Raw genomic sequence first — 23,331 nt, 5'->3', positions numbered from 1 at the left:
TCCTGAATGACCAAAACTGATATAAAAAGAGCAATATAAAAAGAGTAGTTCTTCCTAATATTGTTTAGTACTATACTTCCTAATCCAGTCAAATAGTTGTTTTTTTGTTCATTATGTCTCTTAAGTTTGCTTTTCTTTTGTTTTGTACGAAAGTTAAAGCCAACTTAACTAACTAATACTGGAAGCTTAAATCCTACTAATCAGCATAGTGCTTGCTCAAATCATCACACACTTGCCTCAAATTAGAGATGTTCATGAAAGTAAAAGTAGAGTCTTTTTTTAGTTTAGCCTTGTTATAAACCGCAGGCATTGCATCAGGTTTGGCACAGCTTCAAATTATGAGTCTTACATTATAGAACAGTCTTCATTGTGAAGGACAGAACTAAAGGGCTACACAAGAAGGACAGAGGCCAAACAACTTGAAACAACTGGTTAGTCTATGGTTTCTAGCCAAGTAGACTAGCTAGTTAGTGTAATAGCTAATCCATCTGAAGTCTTAGTAAGATTTAAAGGAATGAGAGCTGCTTGCTTCATGCTACCCAGTGATCTTAAGTTGCTCTGTTTTGTTAATTTCATTTCAACATAGCATTTGCTGCGTGTAGTGTTTCATTCTGCTTATCAGGTTTTTCTATAATGAAAGGCTCATTATTTGAAGCAGTACTGAACCTTGTGCTGCTGCAAACTGCAGGAAGATAGCACTATAGTGATGTAGAGATCCATCCATCCATCCATCCATCCATCCATCCATCCATCCATCCATCCATCCATCCACATTACGTTTGGCAGTCCCAATTTTGTTTGTGTGCTTTTCTCTGGGTGGTATTTCACAAGTCTTGAGTCTTCACTGTCAAGCCAGTTGAGGCTGAGATCGAGTCACACCATGAGTCAGTCAACCTGCCACATGAGTGTGACTTTAGTCCAAGACGCTGACTTGAGACCACATCTTTGCCTCTAACAGCGTAAACTGGTTAGATAATCACAGACTTGCTTATGTGATTTCAGCCTTAAAGTCAAGTCTCATGAATTTACATGTGAATAAAACATGGTTTTTGCACACGCCACACATTAAAAATGTATCACATGTGAGAAAAAGTGATCAATTGGAAAAAAAAAGTGATTACTTGTGAACCTGTGGTTTTTGCACACAGTTGACATGTGGAATATACTATATGACACTGTTATTTATAAAAATGGATAAAATTCTGCAGCTTAAACAGCATAACTGTTAGTACGCTTGTCCATGTTTATAGATAACAGCATGTCATACAGCGGCAGAACCTTCAAATTGCTGCTGTCAGAAGAAGACCTTGTTTCTCCATTCTTGTTGTTTTTGGCATAATTTGAAAATACCCATTGTCCTTAACATTGTGTGTAAATTTTATGATGAATGGATAAAAGAAACAGCCTAAAATGACTTGGAAAAAGTCTGTTTCCATTGACTTATATTAAAAATAAAGTTTTTTACATTAAAAATAACGTTTTTTCATTTCCTGTAAAGTTGCCATTTTGGAGATACAAGGTTTTGTTCCAACAACAGCGATAAGCAAGTCTGTCCAAGGCAATTTAACAATCTGATGTGGATTTGATGAAATATCTGATTATTTAGGCATGCAGTTTGCACAATGCTAATAGTTATACAGGTATAGGTTTCTATTAGCTAAACTAAAGAAATGATTCACTTGCCAAACTTTTCAGTTAAGGTCCTTTGTGATGACAGTTTGCCATACTTGCTCCACACATTGAAAATCTATAAAAGCCCTGCACTGGAAACGCCACATTCACACCTGTGAGAAAACCCATTATTTGTTTGAACATGCACAGCAAGAGCAGGTAAAACCTACAGCAGCATCTGATAGGGCCAAGCAGGCCGCAGACTTTGTGATTACTGCATATCACAATAAGCTGAAAGATAGTTGTACAGATAAGTGTATTTGGACACCGTCATCCATCCCTGTTTGTGGCTGAGGCGGATGTTTGATGTGACCTCCTGAGGTGAGCGGCCCACGCGGAGATAACCCGCTCTATCAGACACCATCAGCACTGCTCTGCACTGATGGCTCTGTCTGACAGCTTTCCAAGGATAGAAATGTGACACCATGGAAAAAACCCCACCACACACATCAATCATTCTACAGCCTGAGTGAAAATGGCCCATTCCAGAGCTGGCTACCATCTTATTGTGTATGAGCTATATTCCTACAAGGACTTGAATAGTCTGAATAAAAGTTTTTGAGGCCTGTCAGCTCAAATTGGTCGAGTTTAAAATAAAACTCAAAAGAGAACGTCTAGATTTGGACAGCAGGCAGAAGTGCTTAAATTTGATGTGTTTCGCTTCTTCACCTGATTGGATTTGAGGGCTCAGCCGTACCGCTATTTGCTGAAATTTACCATGTTTAGTATATGAACACGGCTCAATTTGGAACAGAAAAGATCTGTTTAGATGTAATTGATTGAATTTGGTGCCTCAGATCTGTAAAACAAAAGACTATTTATCAAAAGGCAATGACAGCATTTCCCATTTCTTGTTCCTGAAGTATACCTGCAATGTAGTTTATCCTGTTCAAACACACTTGATTCAGTTTGATAATTAGCCAGAGTTTAATCAGGTTAGAGCACAGGGAAACACTCAGGAAATGCCTGAGTGCTCTAGAACCAGGAATGGGAAAATAGGAACCACTATGATGTATAAGAAGAATGGAGATGACATTGTAATCTGTGGTGAGAGTAGAGAGCAGGTGGAAGAGAATCTGGAGAGGTAGATGTTTGCACTGGAGAGGAGAGGAATGAAGGTCAGTAGAGATAAGACGGAATACATGTGTGTGAATGAGAGGGAGGCAGGTGGAAAGGTGAAGATGCAAGGAGTAGAGGTCGTAAAGGTGGATGACTTCAAATATCTTGGGTCAACCATCCAGAGCAATGGACAGTGTAGAAAAGAGGTGAAGAAGAGGGTACAGGCAGGATGGAGTGGGTGGAGAAGGGTGTCAGGGCTGATGTGTGACAGAAGGATAGCAGCAAGAGTGAAAGGGAAGGTTTACAAGACAGTAGTGTGTCCTGCTATGATATATGGTTTGGAGACTGTGGCTCTGTCTAAAAGACAGGAGGCTGAGCTGGAGGTGGCAGAGATGAAGATGCTGAGATTTTTGTTGGGAGCGACAAGGATGGACAAGATTAGAAATGAGCAGATCAGAGGGACAGTGAAGGTGGAGCAGTTTGGAGATAAAGCCAGAGAGGCCAGGTTGAGATGGTTTGGACATGTGTTGAGGAGGAATAGTGGATATATTGGTCAAAGGATGTTGGAGATGGAGCTGCCGGGTAGAAGGAGAAGAGGTAGACCTCAGAGAAGGTTTATGGATGTAGTGAAGGTGGACATGGAGATGGTTGGTGTAAAAGTAGAGGAGGCAGTGGATCGGGCAAGATGGAGGCAGATGATCCGCTGTGGCGACCCCTAAAGGGAGCAGCTGAAAGAAGAAGATGATGTATAAGAAGAAAATCAAATGCAATTCCTGCTGATTTTCACTGATGTACAGTACACACCTTGACATGAACAGCAAACATGCAGGACCTCATTATTAGTCGCAATTTGATTACGATGTTCAGGAAACAATTCAGTGCATTATGAATAAGCCTGTCACGATCAAGACATTTTAGCTGACATATACAATCGATATGTAAATAACTTTGCTTATCAATTAAATAGTCTTTTCCTGTTCATTTTGTGCCCCTATTAAAGTATGAGCCTAAGCAGCTAAACTGGTTGATTAGCTTCCTAGTTTTTTTTAATTTTTTTATTTTATAGCTCACAGTAAGTTGTACTGACATAAAATTATATACTGCACTGTTTACAAGTGTCTACAGTTCCGCAGAATCACATATAGTGTTAGCTGAAACATTTCTCTCATAGAAAACATTTATTCTGCTAGGATACAAGCCAAAATTACTCTAAGCTCATTGGCCGTCTTTAAAGAAACAAACATAAACAAAGAACAAAACATGCTATAGCACTCAGTTAAATAGAATTTTTGTTGTTTTTGTAATATCCATAACATAGACCAGGAAAAACCAACTGATGAAAACACATCCATCTTACATGCTGGTTGTGGTGATACATTGATAATACATTGACCATAATCTCTAATAATTGTGAACAGGTGACCTATTTCATCACCTATTTCACAACAGGTGATTGTGAAAGGCCTGATTATGAAAACTCAAATCTAACCAGGATTAGCTTTTAATCGATCATTTCAGCACAGTTCAAATTATTATTATTATTTTTTTACTTTTAACTTTATTTTGGCCAAATAATGAGCACTAACATTACTGAATATTATTAGAATTATAATGAAATGTATGCATTGTCTCTCTGCCGTGACTAATGCACATTTGTTTGAATGTAAACACATTTTTCTAAACAATGCCTGAGTTATCAGGCCCTGATAACCATCTGTCCTTCATATTAATTTTCCAGCAGTTCTCTGCAAATCAACTTTCAGATCAATGCAATATGATGCATGTTTACACGACTAAAAACAACTGATGAAGCCATCTCCAAAGCCATGCCGCCAAACAAACGCATGCTAAATTAAACCAATAGCCTGCAGACTGCACTGTGTAAAGGCAGGGTGATTATGTTGGGGGGGTGCATTACACAAAGACGTCTGTCGACAAAATGTCAGCAGAGACAAAACAACTTATCGTAGAAGTCAGTCTTTTGCCAATGTTTTCCTGGTGAAGAAGTGGTGCAGTATTTAGAGAATAGTTGAGGAAAATACAGTACAATAAGCTAAAAAACAAAAACACAAATTCTTCGATTCATAATTTATATCAAACTTAATACTAGCTAAACATTTTGTGTTTATACATTTTCCAGTCATTTCCCGGTTTAAAGTGATTGCCCAGTAAGTCAGAAGTCTGTTGTGCATAAACAAGTCCATAAATGATCATATAATTACAGAATCTTAGCATATCACAACATAAAGGTCAATACATTATGATGCACCTCTATTCCCCTAAAAGCACCAAATGATACAGCCATATCCACAAATGAACACAGGCAAAATTAAACCAATGACCTTCAGACTGGACTGTGTAACAGCAGAGTGATAATTTGGATGCTGGAATGCAATTCACACAGATTTCTGTCAGAAAATGTCAGAATGGATGAAACAGCTCCTCCTAAGAGGCCTCTGCCAGCGTTTTCATGGCCACACATCACTGCTCAGGCTTTAAAAAGCATTCAGCACAAAACTGGCATTGGAAGCCATCCCTGCAGACATTTTCACTGCAATAGACACTCTATTGATAATAAACACTGTAGCCTGTTGGCCAGCACACAAAGACCTTCCCTGACCATATGACGCCATCTTACATACTGACTGACAGTGTGGGGTGGGTCTAAAAGCAATCTGAAGTTCAATTTCGGTCCCCTGTGCCTATATAAAGATTGACATTTCCTAATAAGGTGCACTGATAAATCATTCATTTAGAGGTATGGGGGTGAGAAGTAAAGTTCACTGGAGGACACAAAGTCATCAGCGCCAACTTGGTTTAAAGCAGTGCTTCCCAGTGTTTCCAACTCAGTTGCAGGTGATTATGTAAACCAGGGTTGGCGTGCAAAGTTCTCTGGTTATGCAGTGGAGCTACAAAGCTAATAGAACTATATACACTCACCAGTCACTTTATTAGGTACACTAGCACCTAGTAAAAGGTTGGACCCCCTTTTGCCTTCAGAACTGCCTTAATTCTTCATGGCATACTTTTAACAAGGTGTTGGAAAAATTCCTCAGAGATTTTGTTTATTTATTTGACTTACTGTTGCCTTTCTATCATCTCAAACCAGTTTGCCCATTCTCCTCTGACCTCTCACATCAACAAGGCATTTTCGTCCACGCAACTGCCGCTCACTGGACATTTTCTCTTTCTCTGTAAACCATTCTCTAATGGTTGTGCGGGAAAATCCCAGTAGATCAGCAGTTTCTGAAATACTCAGACCAGCCTGTCTGGCACCAACAACGATGCCACGTTCACAGTCACCTTTCTTCCCCATTCTGATGCTCGGTTTGCAGTTCAGCAAGCTGTCTTGATCACCTCTACATGCCTAAATGCATTGAGTTGTGGCCATGTGATTGGCTGATTAGCTATTTGTGTTAACAAGCAACTGAACAGCTGTACCTAATAAAGTGACTGGTGAGTGTATAAAAATGGACTAATTGTTGTCACACAGATAAAAGATGTAGCAGGTACACTATATGGCCGAAAACAACTCTAATTCATGAGTTCAGGTGTTTCAGCTACACCTATTAAGTATTAAGGGTCCAACTGAAGAGCTCAGTGCCTTTAAACGTAGCTCTATGTCACCTTTTCCGCAAGTCAGTTCATAAATTTTTGGCCCTGCTAGATCTGCCCTGGTCAATTGTAAGCACTGTTATTGTGAAATAGAAATATCTAGAAGCAACAACAGCTCAGCCACAAGGCGGTACAAACTCACACAGTAGGGCTGCCAAGAGCTATTCGCCTATCCTCTGATATAACACCCACTATGGAGTTCCGAACTGTCTGTGAAAGCAACAGCATAAGACGTGTACACTGGGATAGGTGTTTATCATAGATAATGGGTTTCCATGGCCGAGCAAAATCACTATGTGCAATGCCAAGAGTCGGCTGGAGTGGTGTGAAGCACACCACTGCTGGACTGTGGAGCAGTAGAAATCTGGCAGTCTGATGGATGAATCTGGGTTTGGTGGATGCCTGGAGAATGCTACCTAGGTATAATTGGCTGTGACTTTTTCAGAGTTTGGACAAGGCTCCTTAGTTCTAGTGAAGGATCACTGTGGACAATGATATGCTTTTATGACATTTTAGACAATTAGTTTCCAACATTGTAGTGGAAAAGTTTGGAGAATGCCCTTTTCTGTTCTAGCATAACTGTGCCTATGCACAAAGTAAGGCCCATAAGGCACCGTTTGACAAATCTGTTTTGGAGGAACTGCACAGAGCCCTGACTGAACTTTTCATCCAACATCAGTGCCTGACCTCACAACGCTCCTTTGACTAATTGGCCACAGGCTGTGGACAGTCTTCCGAGAAGAGTACTGGAAAAGGGGGCCGCCATATTAATGCCCATGGTTTTGGAATGGGATGTATGGATTATCTGTATATTATTTGGACCTGCAATGAGAAATGCTGGTTTACATGACAGCGAGACTAAAGGTAAGGTTCATGCAATTCAATCGCTGCTGAGCAGCAATGTTAACTCCCTGAGAAAGAGAGGTGCATATGAATACGAAGAGCAATGTCTATAGGTTTAAGGAATGACTCATTATTCTAATGTGGATAATTAATTGTAAATGACTTTCCCTCACAAAGAGAGCTCGTGCAGGCACTGTAAACAATTATTGGGTGCTTAGAGCAGTGGAGATTAGAAGCTGTTTGCTTTTAAGATAGGCCATGTAGATGTTTAATTCAGAGCAAATAATGAATATAAACAGAACAGAAGCATGGTGAGACAGGATTATGCACCAAAATGAGAAGCTGTATTGTTTTATGCAAAATGTTCTGTTGGTTCTGCATCCCAGATAAAGAGGTGGCAGCAAATTGACAACATATTTTCAGAACATTTCTCTTAGAACTGTTCTTGTTGCCATAGAAATTCCTTAGGCTTTACATGCAGCGCAATGAATTAATATGCACTGGCAGTGACACGATCTTGAAGACTTTTTTGGAAATTCCTCATCTAAGAGTTTTGTTTCATCTCTGTTTACATGCAATTGAGCTCAAAATAATGACACATAATCGAATGAAATATTTCTTCCCATTGTTTAGTAATTTTTCATAATGACAGATAGTCTTATTACCAGAGTGACTCATAACTGCATCTACAATAAAAGGAAGGATCACACAAGAATAAAAATAGAGCTGAGTACAGATGCTAGGTATATTATTACAAAAGCAAGGCATTCTTTTCATTCTAGGATGTCTCTGTTGTATAGTTGCAATATATGTTGTACATCCTCACTAATGTGTTCTACTTTTGTTAGCTTTTACTTTCACTTTGATGTATGAGCCTCTATTGAAACCTCCATAAAAACGGGATAAAAACCGTTAGGTTAGTATACTAGAGAGCTTTCAGCAATCTTTGGTTTGAGGACTATCAACATATGCATTTCAGTGATGCAGTTCAGAACGCTCCTAAACAGATGCAGCTCTTTGCATTAGTCAGCTGCAGGCAATGGCGGCATCCACTTTTAATGACGTTACCGTGAGGCCTCTGCTGCACATAACTCGCTGTAAACACACTAGTCAGAGTGCTTTTCTTCCTCCTGGCTGTCTGCTTCCACTGACCAACTCTATTTGTCACTGAGGGATCTTTGGCCAAACGTGGACATAATGGAGATTAAAAGCACTCCACAAAGCCGGGTGTGCAAAGATCTCTCTCTTTTTTGCCTCCTTGCACTCTCTCTTATCTCTTTCTCTCTCCCTCACCCCGCAAACTCTTCCTCTCTATTCTACTCAACTCTCTGATCTCTTTACCCCCTTGTGTACTATTACCGTAACACGATGTTCCCCAGGGCTCAATCCTAGACCCTTTCCTATTCCAATAAGTTTCCAATAAGCATAACTGCTGCTTTGATATGCCAAGTGCTGCATGCAGTTCGGTACTACTGGATGAAGTTCATGACATCAGAACCATAAAAATAGTCTTCGCCTGGTTGCATTTCACTCTGTTCCTCCTGATCCTCCTCCTCAGGGGAAGGAATCGGGGCTTCTGCCCAAAACAAAGCTGTGACGGGATAAATGGTTCATAATTATGACTATTAACACAGTAGGCTGTTGCCAAGTCTTGACTCAGGGAGTGTGGTGCACTTCCTGTGTCTGTCAGGGTGTCACCTTGAAAGTGACATGACAGGGTTGAGTGGTAGAGGTTTGGGGGGGGTGGGGGGGTGGGGAGTGGTGGCGGAGGAGACACTGATACTGAATTCTATAAGCACTGCTTACTTCCCCAGGGCAAAGCACTCCAGTCGCACCGTCACTCCTTTCGCAGCCAGCACCGTCGGTGGAAAATGCACTTCGATTTTGGGCTCGTACTCCCCCATCACACCTAGAAAAACACACACACACACACACACACACACACACACACACAAGCAGCTGAATAATTGAGGAATCTCCTGAATACAACATACAGGAACAGCAGCGAGATGGTTTTTATTCCCTTCTCACACTGTGAAAAGCCCGAAGATCAGAACAAGCCCAGCAGATGTGTAACCCTTAGAAGCCACAGTTATTGCCAGCAATAACAAAAGCATGTAATCTTTTATTTTAATTAATTCTCACTTGTAGCTCACTGAAACAAGTGGGGAAATTCTGTTAAACTTTCAGCCAATATTGCATTTGTTTTAAGCATGAAAAGAGATATTTTATGATGATTAAAATTGAATGAATAAGGTATTGTTATAAGTAAAACCTTCTTTGTTGGAAAGAGAAACAGCTTTTATATTTGTGATATTGAAACAAATGGAAAACCATCAAAAGTCAAGACTTTAACTTGCAGACACACATTGTAAACTGAACGTAAGTGTAACAAATGACAATTATGCCATTGCCTATCTGGAACATTGCTGCTAATACTATATTCTACTCAAGTACTGTATACCTATACCCCAGTTATAATCTGACTGTGTAAACTCACATATCACAGCATGTTAAATATCTCTGCACCTTATTCTTACTACCTCATGCTCAGAAATCAGTGCTGTATCGGTGCTGCACTGTCCTGTCTGTTTACTGTGTCTAATGTCTGTTTTATTTATCATATTTATTGTATTGTTTCTAGTTTTATCTTTTTCCATGTTGCACCATGTTGGTCCTGGAGGAACATCATTTCACTCCACTGTGTACTTGTACATAGATGGAATGACAATAAAAGCCTCTTGACTTGACCTGAGACTACAGAAATAACTCTGTTTAAAGGACTCTGGAATGACCCCAAGGCCCAATCTATCACACTGGCCAAACGATCTCCAGACCATTTTGAAAGTGTAGCTGAAATGGGAGTTAACAGCTGTATCATGAAGTCTCAGGGGTGAAGGGTCTTTAGTAGGGTGCCTTAGCTATGCCACAGCTACCTGGAGAGCCTCCTCTGACCCAAGGGCTCTCCACCGAAGCTGCAGGAGCCAGCAGGCCTCTAAATCACTAGCTTCCCGGCAGAGGTACTGGCACATTACTCACGCCTTCTGCTCCTCTCCCTCCATATACCACCCTGGTGTCTACCCAGGCGCTCGCTGCAACACCTGCCTCATTAATTAAGTGCCATGGCAGAAAACGTGTGTTCCAGATATAGCGAGTGAACTCGTTCTTTTTCCTTTTTTTTTTTTTTTTTTTTTGCAAGACTAGGTGCTTTGTAAAATTAACAAGAGGTTTGAGGTTATCTCAGAGTACAGCCTTGTGCATAGTTGACACAGAGCCTCTCAGTTACATGAGACGCATTGAGGTCACACTGTTTATAAACAGTTACAATCACAACAGTTAACCAAGGTATTTATTTTTTAGTTACAAAAGCTTAAAATGTTAACAAACTACTTGGTAAAACTCAGTTGAGTAAGGTTATGATTTGAAATAGGTTTAGGTTTGGGGTTTAGATTAAGGTTAGGGTTATAAGGAATTATAAGCTTTAGGCTTTGGCTGAATTTAACAAATACAGTCATAATGTGAAAGATTGGGCACCAGGTCAAGCTATGTTTTGTTGATTTTCTAAGTGGAAATTAGTACACCTCCTCTACAAGGAACACACTTCATACATTTTAAGGCAAATTATTGTTTACTGAATTTAGAAATACTGTAGAAAATAAGTAAATAAAACACAAAATGTTGTTTATATATACATTTATAGAACAGGTAGTTCCGGCCACGCAAGCTGTTTGGTTGAGAAGCGTTCTAACTGTGCTGTTGTTTCACCATAACATCACTTTTTCTTCACAAACACTCCATCACTGTACTAAGATGCCGCGGCTAAGCAACAACTTTGACAGCTGTAGGAGATGCCCGAGCCATTTAAACGGTTTTATTTCTTGCTTTGCTACAAACAGAAAATGGATACTTTTAAGATCACATTTGACCGACAGCCGATTTGGCTCTGAAGACTCTGAAAAGGAGACTACACTAAATTCCCAAACTGTCATCACCACTGAGCCGCTTTTCAGTTGGCAGCTGTGACAGAAGAACAGCTAAACAACCTGTAATCAGCCATAAATGAACCCAATACCATTCGCCGAACGTGTAATCTGATTTTCAGTCTGACCAGATCATCTAAGCCATTGTGAAAAAACACCAAACTGCCACAGTAAAAAAAAAAAACAACAAAAAAGCTGCTCAGTGGTGATGACAGTTTGAGAATTGTAAGGAGCTGGAGAACGAACTGTCGGCTGTGCAGTGAGTGAGAAGATTTTGTTACTCTGACGTAGCAATAAGCTGCTTGTTAAGGAACTTTAATTTGGCAGAAGGAACTGCAAACATTAAAACATATTAAACGTCATGTTCATGGCCCAGTTTATTAATTTCTTATTTTATGTAACTGTTGTATTAAAGCAATAGAACACTCAAGGTTGTGTGTTATTACCAAAAACATCACGGCTGTGATGCTCTACAGCGTCCAAATCACAGCCATGATGTTATTTCATGACAACATACTCTCTCTCGCAATGTATTGCTCAAATATATGAGTGTGTATATATAAATGCACACACACACACACACACACACTCACACACATATATATATATATATATATATATATATATATATATATATATACACTCACCAGCCACTTTATTAGGTATGCCTAAGTAAAAGGTGCTAGTAAAAGGTTGGACCCCCTTTTGTCTTCAGAACTGCCTTAATTCTTCATGATGGCACACTTTCAACAAGGTGTTGGAAAAATTCCTCTGGGGCAGATTAACATAAAGAGAAGCTAATTACTGAAAGTCTGTTGATAATTTGCAACGGTATGGGTAGACAATAGAGCGGGTGTCTACTAAGAGTTTCTACGCAAACAAAAACAGGAATCAGGTACAACTGTATAATTAACATGTGACCAGTGCTGTATAAGCATTAGCAGAAAAATGTATAAATGTATAAGCAGAAAAATGTTTTATAAAACTCTGATTCTGATACTGGTGACTCATTAGTCACAAACTGTGACTCATTAGGTTGAAATAATTAGTTATTTCCTCAAGATTTTAACTTCTGAACATCAAAATAGGGTGATGGCATAAATAATGTTCAATTTTCTACACACCTGCTCATCCAACATTCCTTCTGGAAGGGCATTTGGGAATTTGTCCCTCATTTGCTAGAGCAATGCTGCATTTACATGTTTTTTTTAATCTTTTTTTTTATTCTGCGACAGCCAGTGGTAATGTGCGACTGAGCGCAGTGATAAACAAAGTGTTATTGCGTAATGTTCCAACTTCTGCTGAAAGACTGCTTCTGTTTTTGGTAACATTGAGCCTCAGAGTTGAAGTAACATCTATATTAACTCCTGAACTTCAACAAAAGCAGACTAGAAACATTGTCCAAAACACTTTATGATTAAAACAAAACAAAAAAAAACATTGTCCAGTAAACACATAATTAATGTCTCTACACTTTAAAAACTGCTGGGTTGTTTTTCTACCCAAACACTGGGTCAAGCCTGCTGGATCATTTTTTGGGTTGTTTCCACAGTTCTGGGTACCTTTTTTGGGTAGTTTTTGAAAAGCCTAGCCTCTGTGTTAGTGACTGCATCAAAACAGCAGCTCAGCTAAAGGTTCATTTTCAATATACGCCACCGCCAGTTTAGTCTTCAGTGAAACCAAGAGAAAACCCAATATTATGAACTGGACTTTTTTTCCTAGTTATGATGTAAGACTGATGCAATTACTATGTTTGGTTCCACTGTCTTACTAAAGAGTCACTGGTATCCATAGCCCTTTATATGACATTTGACAACATTTACAGCCAGGTTGTTTTTAAGTAGACACTAACATTATCTGTGTGATAATTGTATTTTACATGGCTAATGTCAGTCTACCAACTAAATTACATAGCTAACCTAACAAACATGGGTTGAAAAGATCGCATCACTCTTTCAAAGTATGTCTGGTAGCTATATTACTTTAGACTATGTGTTTTTGAGTGATAAATGTCAACTAAAATAAAATAAAATAAAAAAAAAGAAGAAAAGCAAACAGAAGAATTTCAGCAACATGATAAAAGGGTTAAAATGAATTGTTTTTATTTTATAAATTTTATATTATTTTATATTATTTTTGTTTTTAGAAAATTGTTTTTAACCCAGCATTATGTCGAGTGTACTGAAGTAGGAGGATTATTTCCGGGTCACAAACTCCATGCCAACTCATTCTAAAGGCTCCAACTCTACGGGGAATGCAGTTACAGTGCTCCACAGCCCATTGCCACCAAAAAAAAAAAAAAAAAAAGCACCACCAATGATGATTTGTTCACTGCTAGATACTGAACTGTGTGCTACGGTAATTTTCTCCGGTAACTACTAACAGTCAGTTTTATACAACAGTCCTATAGTTTGGCTAAACGCTTTGCTCATCGGAGTGTTGCAAAGATTCAGGCACATTCTCCTCCAATTGTGGCCGATTGAGTATGGCAGGCTGCTAGCCCTAATGATTTTGCAAAAATGGAACAGAAGCTGCAGGCAAGTGTAAAATGTGAGTGCTTGTCAAGACCAAAAAAAAAAGGGGGAAAAAAAGAAAACAGAGCCTAATTGATGTGTAAAATTCTGCAGAGCACAGTGCCATCTAAACTGCCAGCTCTCTCTTCTAGTCTTAGCCGGAGGCCATGCTTCTTCTGTTTATTCATCAGGATCTTAAGGAGCCACCCATATCCATTTGCTGAGAGAGATAATGTCAGATGGCACTGAGAAATTTTCCTGTTATGAGACGAAAACGCTTCCATCAGGGAGCCTAATTATCATTATCAGCCTTATTAAACTAAACTATGAATTTTGCATGAGAACGTGTCACTCTCTTTCTCTCATTACAACACAGCTATGTCTCTAACCCTAGCAAGGTCATCCTGTGCTAAAGGTGAACTTAAAGGGGGTTTTATTCATAGAGGACTATGTAGCACAGGCAAGCGAAAAGCCTGCAGTCCTTGTGTTCCTGTTCCAGACAGAACTAGTCTAGTTGGAAATCAAATGTAGAGGCAGAGTGGGTATTTCATTGCTGGGATGCAGGCTGCAATGCGTGTTCAAGAAATTTTATGACCGGCTTCTTTTTTCTCCTTTTTTCCAAACCCTTTTTCAATTTCAATCTCAGTCTCCCTACTTGTTACACATTTATGGCTCCAAAGCAACCCTCCGTGTATAATGAATTTGCAATATTTTACCGCTTTATGCACCTACATATTCTGCCCATATCATATTTAATGTCTGGAGAGACTGAAATTGATAGGAATCTGTCCTGGGCTGGCTGAGCTGAAACAAACAGCGTAGTGCATGGTGTCGCAATGCCTATTTTCAAATCACAATTTAATCCATTTATTAAGATGAAATGGGGTAGTTTGGTGCGAAGCAATTTTCCTTTTCTTTTGTTGCGCCATGCAGAACAATTACCTGATGAAAGTCCAGGGCATCCATCAGCAGCTCAAAGCTTTTTAAATCCTGCAGCTGATGAAAAAACCCATTATCACAATGCTGGGCTTCACTTCTATTTTTCTAATGATTAAACCAAACCGAAACAAGGTTGTGTTTTTTCAGGGAAAACCACAAATTGAAGGCATGCTGGGAGATGTTTGCCCACCTTTATGAGCAAACGTGGCGGTGGGAAAGCTCATTGGAAAGTTAGGATGTCCAGAGTGAGGCAAATTAGACAAACATGCAGGTAGATGGCTTTTTAACCCTTAGAAGTCACAGTTGTCACTGGAGACAATAATAAGCAAATTTATTATCTACCTAACACATGATCATTTAATAATGTACTGAAGAAAGCAATACTATAGTTATGAACAGCTTATGTCATCATTTGGAACATGATAAGATGCAGGCCTGGGTGGTATCCCCTTTTTATTAGCTTCAATCTAATTGCATACACGTGTTACATGACGTAGAAGTTTTTGCTGTCTTGTGCAGAATTATTTAAAAAATGAAAAGAATCAAGAACCAGTTTGCATACATGGTCACCAAATAGGTGAACACAGTGCACAATTCCATGGTGTCACTTCATTGTTAAACAGTGTTGCTAACTAGAAGAGAGAAGCTGGTTAGAATTCGCCTAGCTAGAACAATGAACAATGAGCACACATACCTGGAGTGGTGGGCAGCCCTATCCACAGTGGCCAGGGTTAAGTAGGGAGTTAGGTGCCTTGCTCAAGGGCACTTCAGTCAAATACTGTCGGCTGAGGGGATCAAACTGGTGACCTTCCGGTCACAAGGCTGGTTCTCTAACCTCCAGCCCATGACTGCTCCTCAACTAAAGCACTGATGCAAATTCAGACCATAATGATTCAAATCTGAGAGAGTCAAGGCCTCAGCAGACTTCTTGCAGAGGCAACGTTCATCTACAACCGCAGATGTTGCGTGGAGGCTTAGTCCACTGTGTCACATACATGGCAGCTGGGCAAATTCCATGGACGAAGACGCTACATGACCAAGCCTCTGATTGGTCAGTAAAAAAAAGAGGCGTGCCATAAAACAAAGATGGACAACTTTGGGGAGCTTCAGCTTATCTGGCAGAAACAATCATACAATTGCCATACAACTTGGCAGATCAAGACTCAAGCATTGCTTTTAAAATAAGCTCCACAGTGATTATGCATGTGTTTTGAGTCCCCTTTGTCGGTAGCCTTTAAGTAAATGTTTGTTACAACAACACAAATTCTGTCCAAAGTGTATTTTCAAACCATACTACACTTGTGTCTGTCAGCAGAAGAGGTTTTATTTTATAGATTAAATTTCTTCATCTAAATAGCCCCTAGGTGTGAGTGTGTGGGTGACTGTCTGTGTCTGTCTGTCTGCCCTGCGATGGACTGGCGACCTGTCCAGGGTGTATCCTGCCTTCCGCCCGAAGACTGCTGGGATAGGCTCCAGCACCCCCCCGCGACCCTGGCGGAGAAGCGGCTTAGAAAATGGATGGATGGAATTTCTTCATTCTTGCTTGGTAGAAAATGAAACCAACCTTTACATTTTTGACATTTCTTGACACTGAAATAAACACAATAACACAATCTTGAACCAAAACAATATCTAAATTGAATTGTAAATGTAATTTACTGTGTAATGCACTATGTAATTAAATGTCAATAGGTTTAAACAGTGTAGCAATAGAAGAGTAACTATAGGCCCCTAAGGGTTAACTGTGACAATATCCAAAATCCCCTCTCTTGATCATGTAATTAATAAAATCACAAAAAGAGTTTTACTTCCGATTAACATCATAATTAACAAATGTAGATGCTGTCTTTTAGGATTTATAGCGTATTCTGTGAGTATTCGAGCGTTTGCGCACTTAACTTATGTCTGCCCCCCCAGTCTGAATATATTACGAGACACAAACTCACCCTGCATAACTTTAAAGCACACATAGCGAAAGAGCTCCTGAAGGCCCAATAAATTTTTACAGCTTACTCCTACCATCATGATGTGAATATATATGGAAGCATAAGGGAAAGGAAGGGCCCTCGTAAACGAACTTCATCTTCTTCCAGAGGCAGTAGAAACTTCTGTTTCTGTCAGATATTTACTGCATGCTCTAAAGGACTAGAGGTGGACATTCTGTTGAGTGAACCCTTACAGCTAAAATGAAATGAAAATGTGCAGAGTTCAAATCGTAAAAGTTGAGAAACATTTTTTCATAGTCCCTATGTACAGTTTTCCCTCACTCCAAATTCTTTAGTTTTGCACCAGAGCTACAGTGGGATGACCATTCATTTCTATTATTTCCTGTCGGAACAGCCATTAAGCCAAAGTTATTCACTTTCAGGATATATTTCTGAAAAGATTAGATCTAAAATAATCATCTTGCATAAAGAAAAGTCAAACAAAAACAAGTTAAACACCAAGAGTCTCCAAAACAGGAGTTCAAAACACTATTATAGTGGTGGTATTATAGAGAAAATGGTAGTGGCAATACTTGAGTGTGGACTCAGGTCTCAAGATGAGTCTCAAGAACATAAAATAACGGTTTCAGTTTAATCTTGGCATCATCATCTTGTTTCAGTCTCAGGATAAGGTGACATCTTCTCAAGACCAGCTGAGTGTGATTTCTCCTTCTGAGAAAACTGAAACTTTCTATTATTAAATATCAACAAAACCTTTGAACGGAATAAAACAATCGTTTCTTTATATGTCTAAGCAAATCTGTTGGCCGCCAGTTGAGGATTCAATTGGTCCCTTCCATGATGGCTTAACTGGATATTACTTGTTTATTGATGCTCATTGGTTCCAAAATTCAAACCTTCCTCAGCAAATGCTGGAATTGTTCTTATTACTATGTTTTCATTTAATAATAAAAATGGATCTATGTTGTTTGCTTTGTATTCAGTTGATTTTAGGTGGCTTTTAAAGAAGAGATCTCAACCATCACTTGCTTATGAAAGTTATAATTTATTACTAATAATAAATAATAACTTTTTAAGGCATACATTTAATGTTAGACATCATAAAACAATCTTCATATTATTCATTGACATCTATCATATATATCGAAAGATAATGAATGTGCAATGAAAAATTTTCAGATTTCTTCTTTTAAGTTTTTATATTTTGAAAAAAGTCTTAAACTAGGATCACCACTTATGATCTTGGTCTTCACTCAGACTCGACTAGTATCATTTCTTAGTCTTGACTGAGCCTCAATGTGTCCAGCTCTCAGTCTTGGACTCTGACTCACTTCTAGTGGTCTTGACTACAATAGAAAAAGGGACTCTAAACATCAGTGCAAGACCTGGTAGACCACCAAAACTGCCACAACCACATAAACAGTGCTTAAAGCTTTCATCTTTGAGAGACAGAAGACAATCAAGCACTGCTATTGCTTGACTATTGATTGTCTATCAATTCACTGTGAGAAGACTGTCTTTTTCTCTAAGCTATTGGTAACTAGCAAAGATACTTTCTCTAGATTGACAAAGCACTTCTTGTAAGTCGCTCTGGATAAGAGCGTCTGCTAAATGCTGTAAATGTAAATGTAAATGTAAGAAGACAACTCAACACTGTGGGTCTGAATGGATGTGTAGCCATCAAGAAGTCACTACTGAGAAAGTAAAATAGTCCAGACGTCAACATCATTCACTGTGAAATTGGTTGCTTGGATCATCAGAAACAGTAGCTTAGAGAATTTTTGATTCAACTAAGAAGTTTGAGTTGTGTGAACTCTGGTGTCCTCAAGTTGACTCAACCCAAGAAAACCCACGTGATCAGTTACTAAACAATTTTAAGTTGAGCTGACCTCTCATTTTTTACAGTGTGGAAAAGCAATATCTTTTCTACAAATCTTTAAATACAGACTGTCTGTTCTTTTCCTGACACAGAAAAATGAATAACTTGTAGAAAATGGCCATTTAGAATGGAAATAATATATAAGATGAGTCGTCTCTCATCGTCTCTCTTTTGTACAGTACTGTTTGTAGTGTTGCACCGATGTGCACTATAACTTGAGTAAAATGTGAAATGAAGTGGCTATAAATTCTTTACCTTGAGAGCCCTTTTTGCTATACTAGTCCCTTTTGATTTCCCCTAAATGGATGCCAGCTCAATCCACATGGCTCAATCTATGATGTGTGCTTCAAGACCAAGGGCACAAGGGAACAAGTCCTACATGAATGAATGATTAACGATCAAGACCAGCAGCGCTGTTTGACCTCAAAGGTGGTCATGGCATGAGCACTGACCCTTTAAGATCCAAGGCCAACTGAGATATGGGCGATCGTGAGCTCTGCAAGTGTTTTTCCCAGCTACTGAACTCCGCCCATGGTTGGCTAAGAGTTATTGTTGTATCCATGTCACGTCTCTCAGAGCGCGATTCATCACACAGCAGCGATGGCGGCCTCCCTCTGCAGCTTCTGATCGGGAGGGGAAGATGCATGACTTACCCCGAAGGTGCAGCCAGGCACAGATGCAGCTGGGCACCTTTGATTAAGAGCATCTTAGCAGCAGGAAGGACAGAGGTGAAGCTACTCTGCGACGAGCCTCTCCTCCTGTTAATTAACATTCTAGCTGACAGAGAGGAACTAAAGACTGGCTGGGTTTCAAGTCATACTGTGCTCTGGTTTGAGAGAAAAACTGTACTGCAACTGTATCTTAAGAGAATAATCCAGTGAAACATCAAATTTACACAACAAGTCAGGTCAAGACTGGGGTCTGAAGTCTGATTCTTTAAATTTTGAATGAAGAGACAAGGCTAATGTACCTAATGTAAGTAATGGAAGCTCATATCTCACCACTTATTACAGTGCAATCTCCACACTTAAATCATTCAAAATGTGCTGCATGGCTGAAAACAGCAGTAGCAGCCCTCCTGAAGCTCGAAATTCATCTGTATATTGGTCTATTGTTATAGACAGCAGTGCCATGTAGTGCCAGAAACCACATAAGCAATTCGCGATTACTTGACAACTCAGTGCAGTTTGAGGAAAGTGGGTGATGATCATAGATGCCTAGATGCTGCGTACTCCGTTGTTCTCTATCTAAGGTGATACGTCTGTGCGTCCACCACGTGGAGAGGTCAAGATCCGCTTGTGAATAAATTCACTTGTATTGAGAGACGATGAGTCTCAGGATTAAATCAGCAGAACTTCCTTATTGCTCACCTGTTTTTCTAATAATTTGTTTTGTTATAACCCTCAGACACAGATTAATCTAGGCTGCATGGACTGCTCTCGGTAGCTTTTATTTCTTTAATAACTGACTGTGATAATTTGCCATCCGGACCAGCAGGAAAGTATTCATTCTGCACCTTACGTTAAAAACACACACTGACATTTTCTAATCTTAATACAAATAAAATAAAAATATGATGAAAATAAAATAACCCCCCAAAACACAGTAAAAAGGACAAAGCTAAAGTTGGCTACCTATTTACCAGCCTCTTCTTCGAGTTTTCTCGGCCCACCTTTAAGGGTACAGCAGTCACTTTCTGGTGCCTGAAGCTGCACCATTTAGGATGGAACGGGAAAATTCGAACAAGAAGCAGGCTGTTGCACCATTTAGGATGGAACGGGAAAATTCGAACAAGACGCTGGCAGATGCATCGTTCAAGGTGGAAATTCCAACAAGAACCTCACTTCAGGTGTGTGTAAGTAGGTGGTAATGTTACGAATATCTCTGCATTAATGAATGCTATAACCCTAACCCTAATTTACCTACAAAGCATTAACCATCATTGGAAATAGATGAATACTACATAAAGTTAAGATCCCCTGAATAAACTATTAAAAGGAATAAGCTTAACATAAAACCAGAGAAAAAACAATCACATCAACAGGTTGCGTGCATCACCAAGCACATGGCCATATCAACACATAAACATCACACAGACAATACGAATCACACAAACATGAGTGTGGATCACTGCATTGCCTCTGTTATATAATCGTATCCTGCTTTCTGAGAGCAATATTCTTGAAATAGTGTAATTTTGTACAGTATCTTTCTTAAACTGCCACTCTGTAATGGTACCGAAAGCAGGCCGGCAGGGATGTTGACCACCCTAAAATAGTGGCATATATGACGTGCCTAACTGGACCCAATGTGGCTTCTAGGTATGTATATCTATGGTGAAGATTCTGACAAGCAGTTTGCACTACGCTAACTGAAGAGGTTTGAGCCTACATTAGCCTTGTAGCATCCATGGAAAACTAAGCAAAAACAGGCATGTACTGTCTGTATTATCTTCATGTGCTCCGGGAACAGTGGTAGCAGTGTAGGCAGAATGATTTTAACAAATGTGTAAAAGGCATCCACAAAGGTTGGAATGTCTGGTGCGTAAGCACTTTCAAGACAAATGTTTCTGTTGATGCCATTTTTTAAAGCTGTCAGAACAGAACTGCTCTCTCTTCATTCCTCTGTGTGCTTGTTGTCAGTTGACCCATGTAAAAAAAAAGCAAGTAAGCTTACAGTGACAGAAGACCCTGTTAGCTGAGAAACAGCAATACTAGCAGTTTAGAACTATGTAGAAGCCCAATGCAGGAGTAAAAACAGTGTTAACTAATGGAAATAACTCTTTTCAGAGCAACTGGACATTGTATAGCAGTAAGAGATCTATGGTCTATGGCAGAAGGTCCCAAAGTCAGTGCTTGGGAACCCACACTCTGCACCATTTCATGCCTTGTATTTGATTTAATTAACTTACAAATATAGAAACAAATAAGTAGTAACTGTTGCATGTGCAAAAAAAATAGACAACCCAAATGTCAGTAACAAGCAAAACCTCCACTTTTGAATCTTGTTGTAGGAATCTTCACCCACTCTTTCTTGCAAAATGGTTCTCTAGTTCTGTGATTTTGAGCTGTCATATATACATGTTAAACCCTTGTATGGTGTTGATGTTGTTACTTAGTGGTCTGGTGGACCCACTGCATTATTGTTTTATTAAATCAATACAGCTATGACAGCTAATGTAAAAGTACCAGATGTTCAAAATGTCACAAGTATCCAGCATAGGGTTCTGCTTTAGCAGCTGTAGCCAGTCAGCAGCCTTCCATGTTATCCACCCTCCCTCACACACACACACACACACACACACACACACATACAAACACATACATACACAGACACATGCTAACAGCAGGCCATGTAGGAGGAGAACAGAATGAAGGACACAGCACCTCCACACTTTTACTCCCTGTGTTCAGCGCAACACCACATGGTTAACATAAATGTGTGGGGTGAACAGTGTGAAGACACTGAAAATGGGTTATTTGATATGTTCTTTATAGAAAATGAGCAAAGCCAAGAATCTGAGAATGGAAATAATAATAAATCATATTATTTTTTCTTTTGGAAAACATTGAAAACGGGTCCCACAGACCTGAATACCACACAAGGGTTAAGATGTTAAGATGTAGTGTGTAACACCTACACTACACTACACCTACACTGCTGTGTGTAAATGTAAATGTAAATGTAAAGATCTCCCCACAGATTTTCAATGATGGTCATTCCAAAAGCTTCAGCTTATGTTTGTTAAGAAAGGCTTTTTTCAGGTGCTGATCAGGTCCCGATAGACTTTGTCACATTTGCTGATATTTCATTTAATCCATTCTTCCATCTACCTGTGCAGTGCTTTCTGTGCCACTGGCTGTCCCACAGCCCCAAAGCATAACAGATCCATTACTGTGATTAACACCCGGCGAGGATTTGATGGACAAAAAGTTTTTTTTTTAACTTTATTTATTTATTTATTGTACTTTATCTATTTATTGTACTAAAGTATTTCTACTTTATCAGTCAACAGTGCTTATTTATAAAATGCTTCTTGCTTTTCTAGATATTTAGCATTTTTGGACAGTGGAAATCAAACCTTGAATCACTTTGATATGTTTTTACAGCCTTTCCCTGCCTTAAGTGCATTAATTAGCTTCAATTTCAGCAATTTAAGGTTTGAGGAATCACAGAATTTATTATGTAAAAAATATGTATATGTAATAAATAAGTAAATATGTAAAATTAGGTTGCTCTGCACTTTTTTCCCCCTCCTTAAAGCGAGACTGTCCCAATGTATTCTACTTTAGAATTTCTCTGAGCATTAATTTTATCTTTCTAGAGGAAGTTGCAATGTAAAAAATCTGTTATTTCTCCCACCTCTATCACATAGCTAACATAGTAGATGTAGATATCTTTACGACTAACCCTGCAATGCCAGAAACCACATAAACAAGCCTAGCAGAGATTACTTAATGGAATATGTCAGTGCTTTTAACTTAATCTCTATCTGCTGCATCTGTAATGCAGTCAATCAATGTGGACAATATCTTTCATGCCTTTCCCTTTCTCTCTAGAAAAGAAGAGAAAACTGATAAAAAAGCTGGACTATTCCTTTAACAACTCAACGTGCTGTGTGATGATTCCACACTGATCCTGCACCCCAGGACAGCAGTGCTTCAGGGGGGTGCTGGTAGAAGTAGCTGGTGGTTTGGGTTTATATGGTGGTGCCAAAGTAATTTTCAGCTTTTTAGGCTGCAGATTTAGCTGCTGAATATGCACAAGGCTTTCCACACCAGAGCTGCCAAGAGGATAATGCGTGCGTTGGGCGGGCACTGCGAATAAAGATTCCCATCAGCTACGCTCGTGTTCCGGGTGACTACCCTCTCCCTGAACCTCCAACA

At 39.3% G+C, this 23,331-nt stretch overlaps 1 protein-coding gene across 3 annotated transcripts in view; it reads right to left on the bottom strand.

The window, feature by feature from the left end:
* The window catches only part of cntn5 (contactin 5), a 356,151-nt gene that overhangs the window by 106,328 nt on the left and 226,492 nt on the right, over positions 1-23,331 (bottom strand). For all 3 annotated transcript variants that reach the window (XM_017701954.2, XM_017701955.2, XM_037540216.1), the window contains one exon: positions 8,995-9,097. In XM_017701954.2, coding sequence (XP_017557443.1) covers positions 8,995-9,097 — 103 coding nt within the window. The remainder of the gene's footprint in view (positions 1-8,994; positions 9,098-23,331) is intronic.

The sequence above is a fragment of the Pygocentrus nattereri genome, chromosome 7 (assembly GCF_015220715.1).
Source record: "Pygocentrus nattereri isolate fPygNat1 chromosome 7, fPygNat1.pri, whole genome shotgun sequence".
In the NCBI taxonomy this organism is placed as follows: Eukaryota; Metazoa; Chordata; class Actinopteri; order Characiformes; family Serrasalmidae; genus Pygocentrus; species Pygocentrus nattereri.
This window is presented reverse-complemented; position numbering and strand designations above follow the sequence as displayed.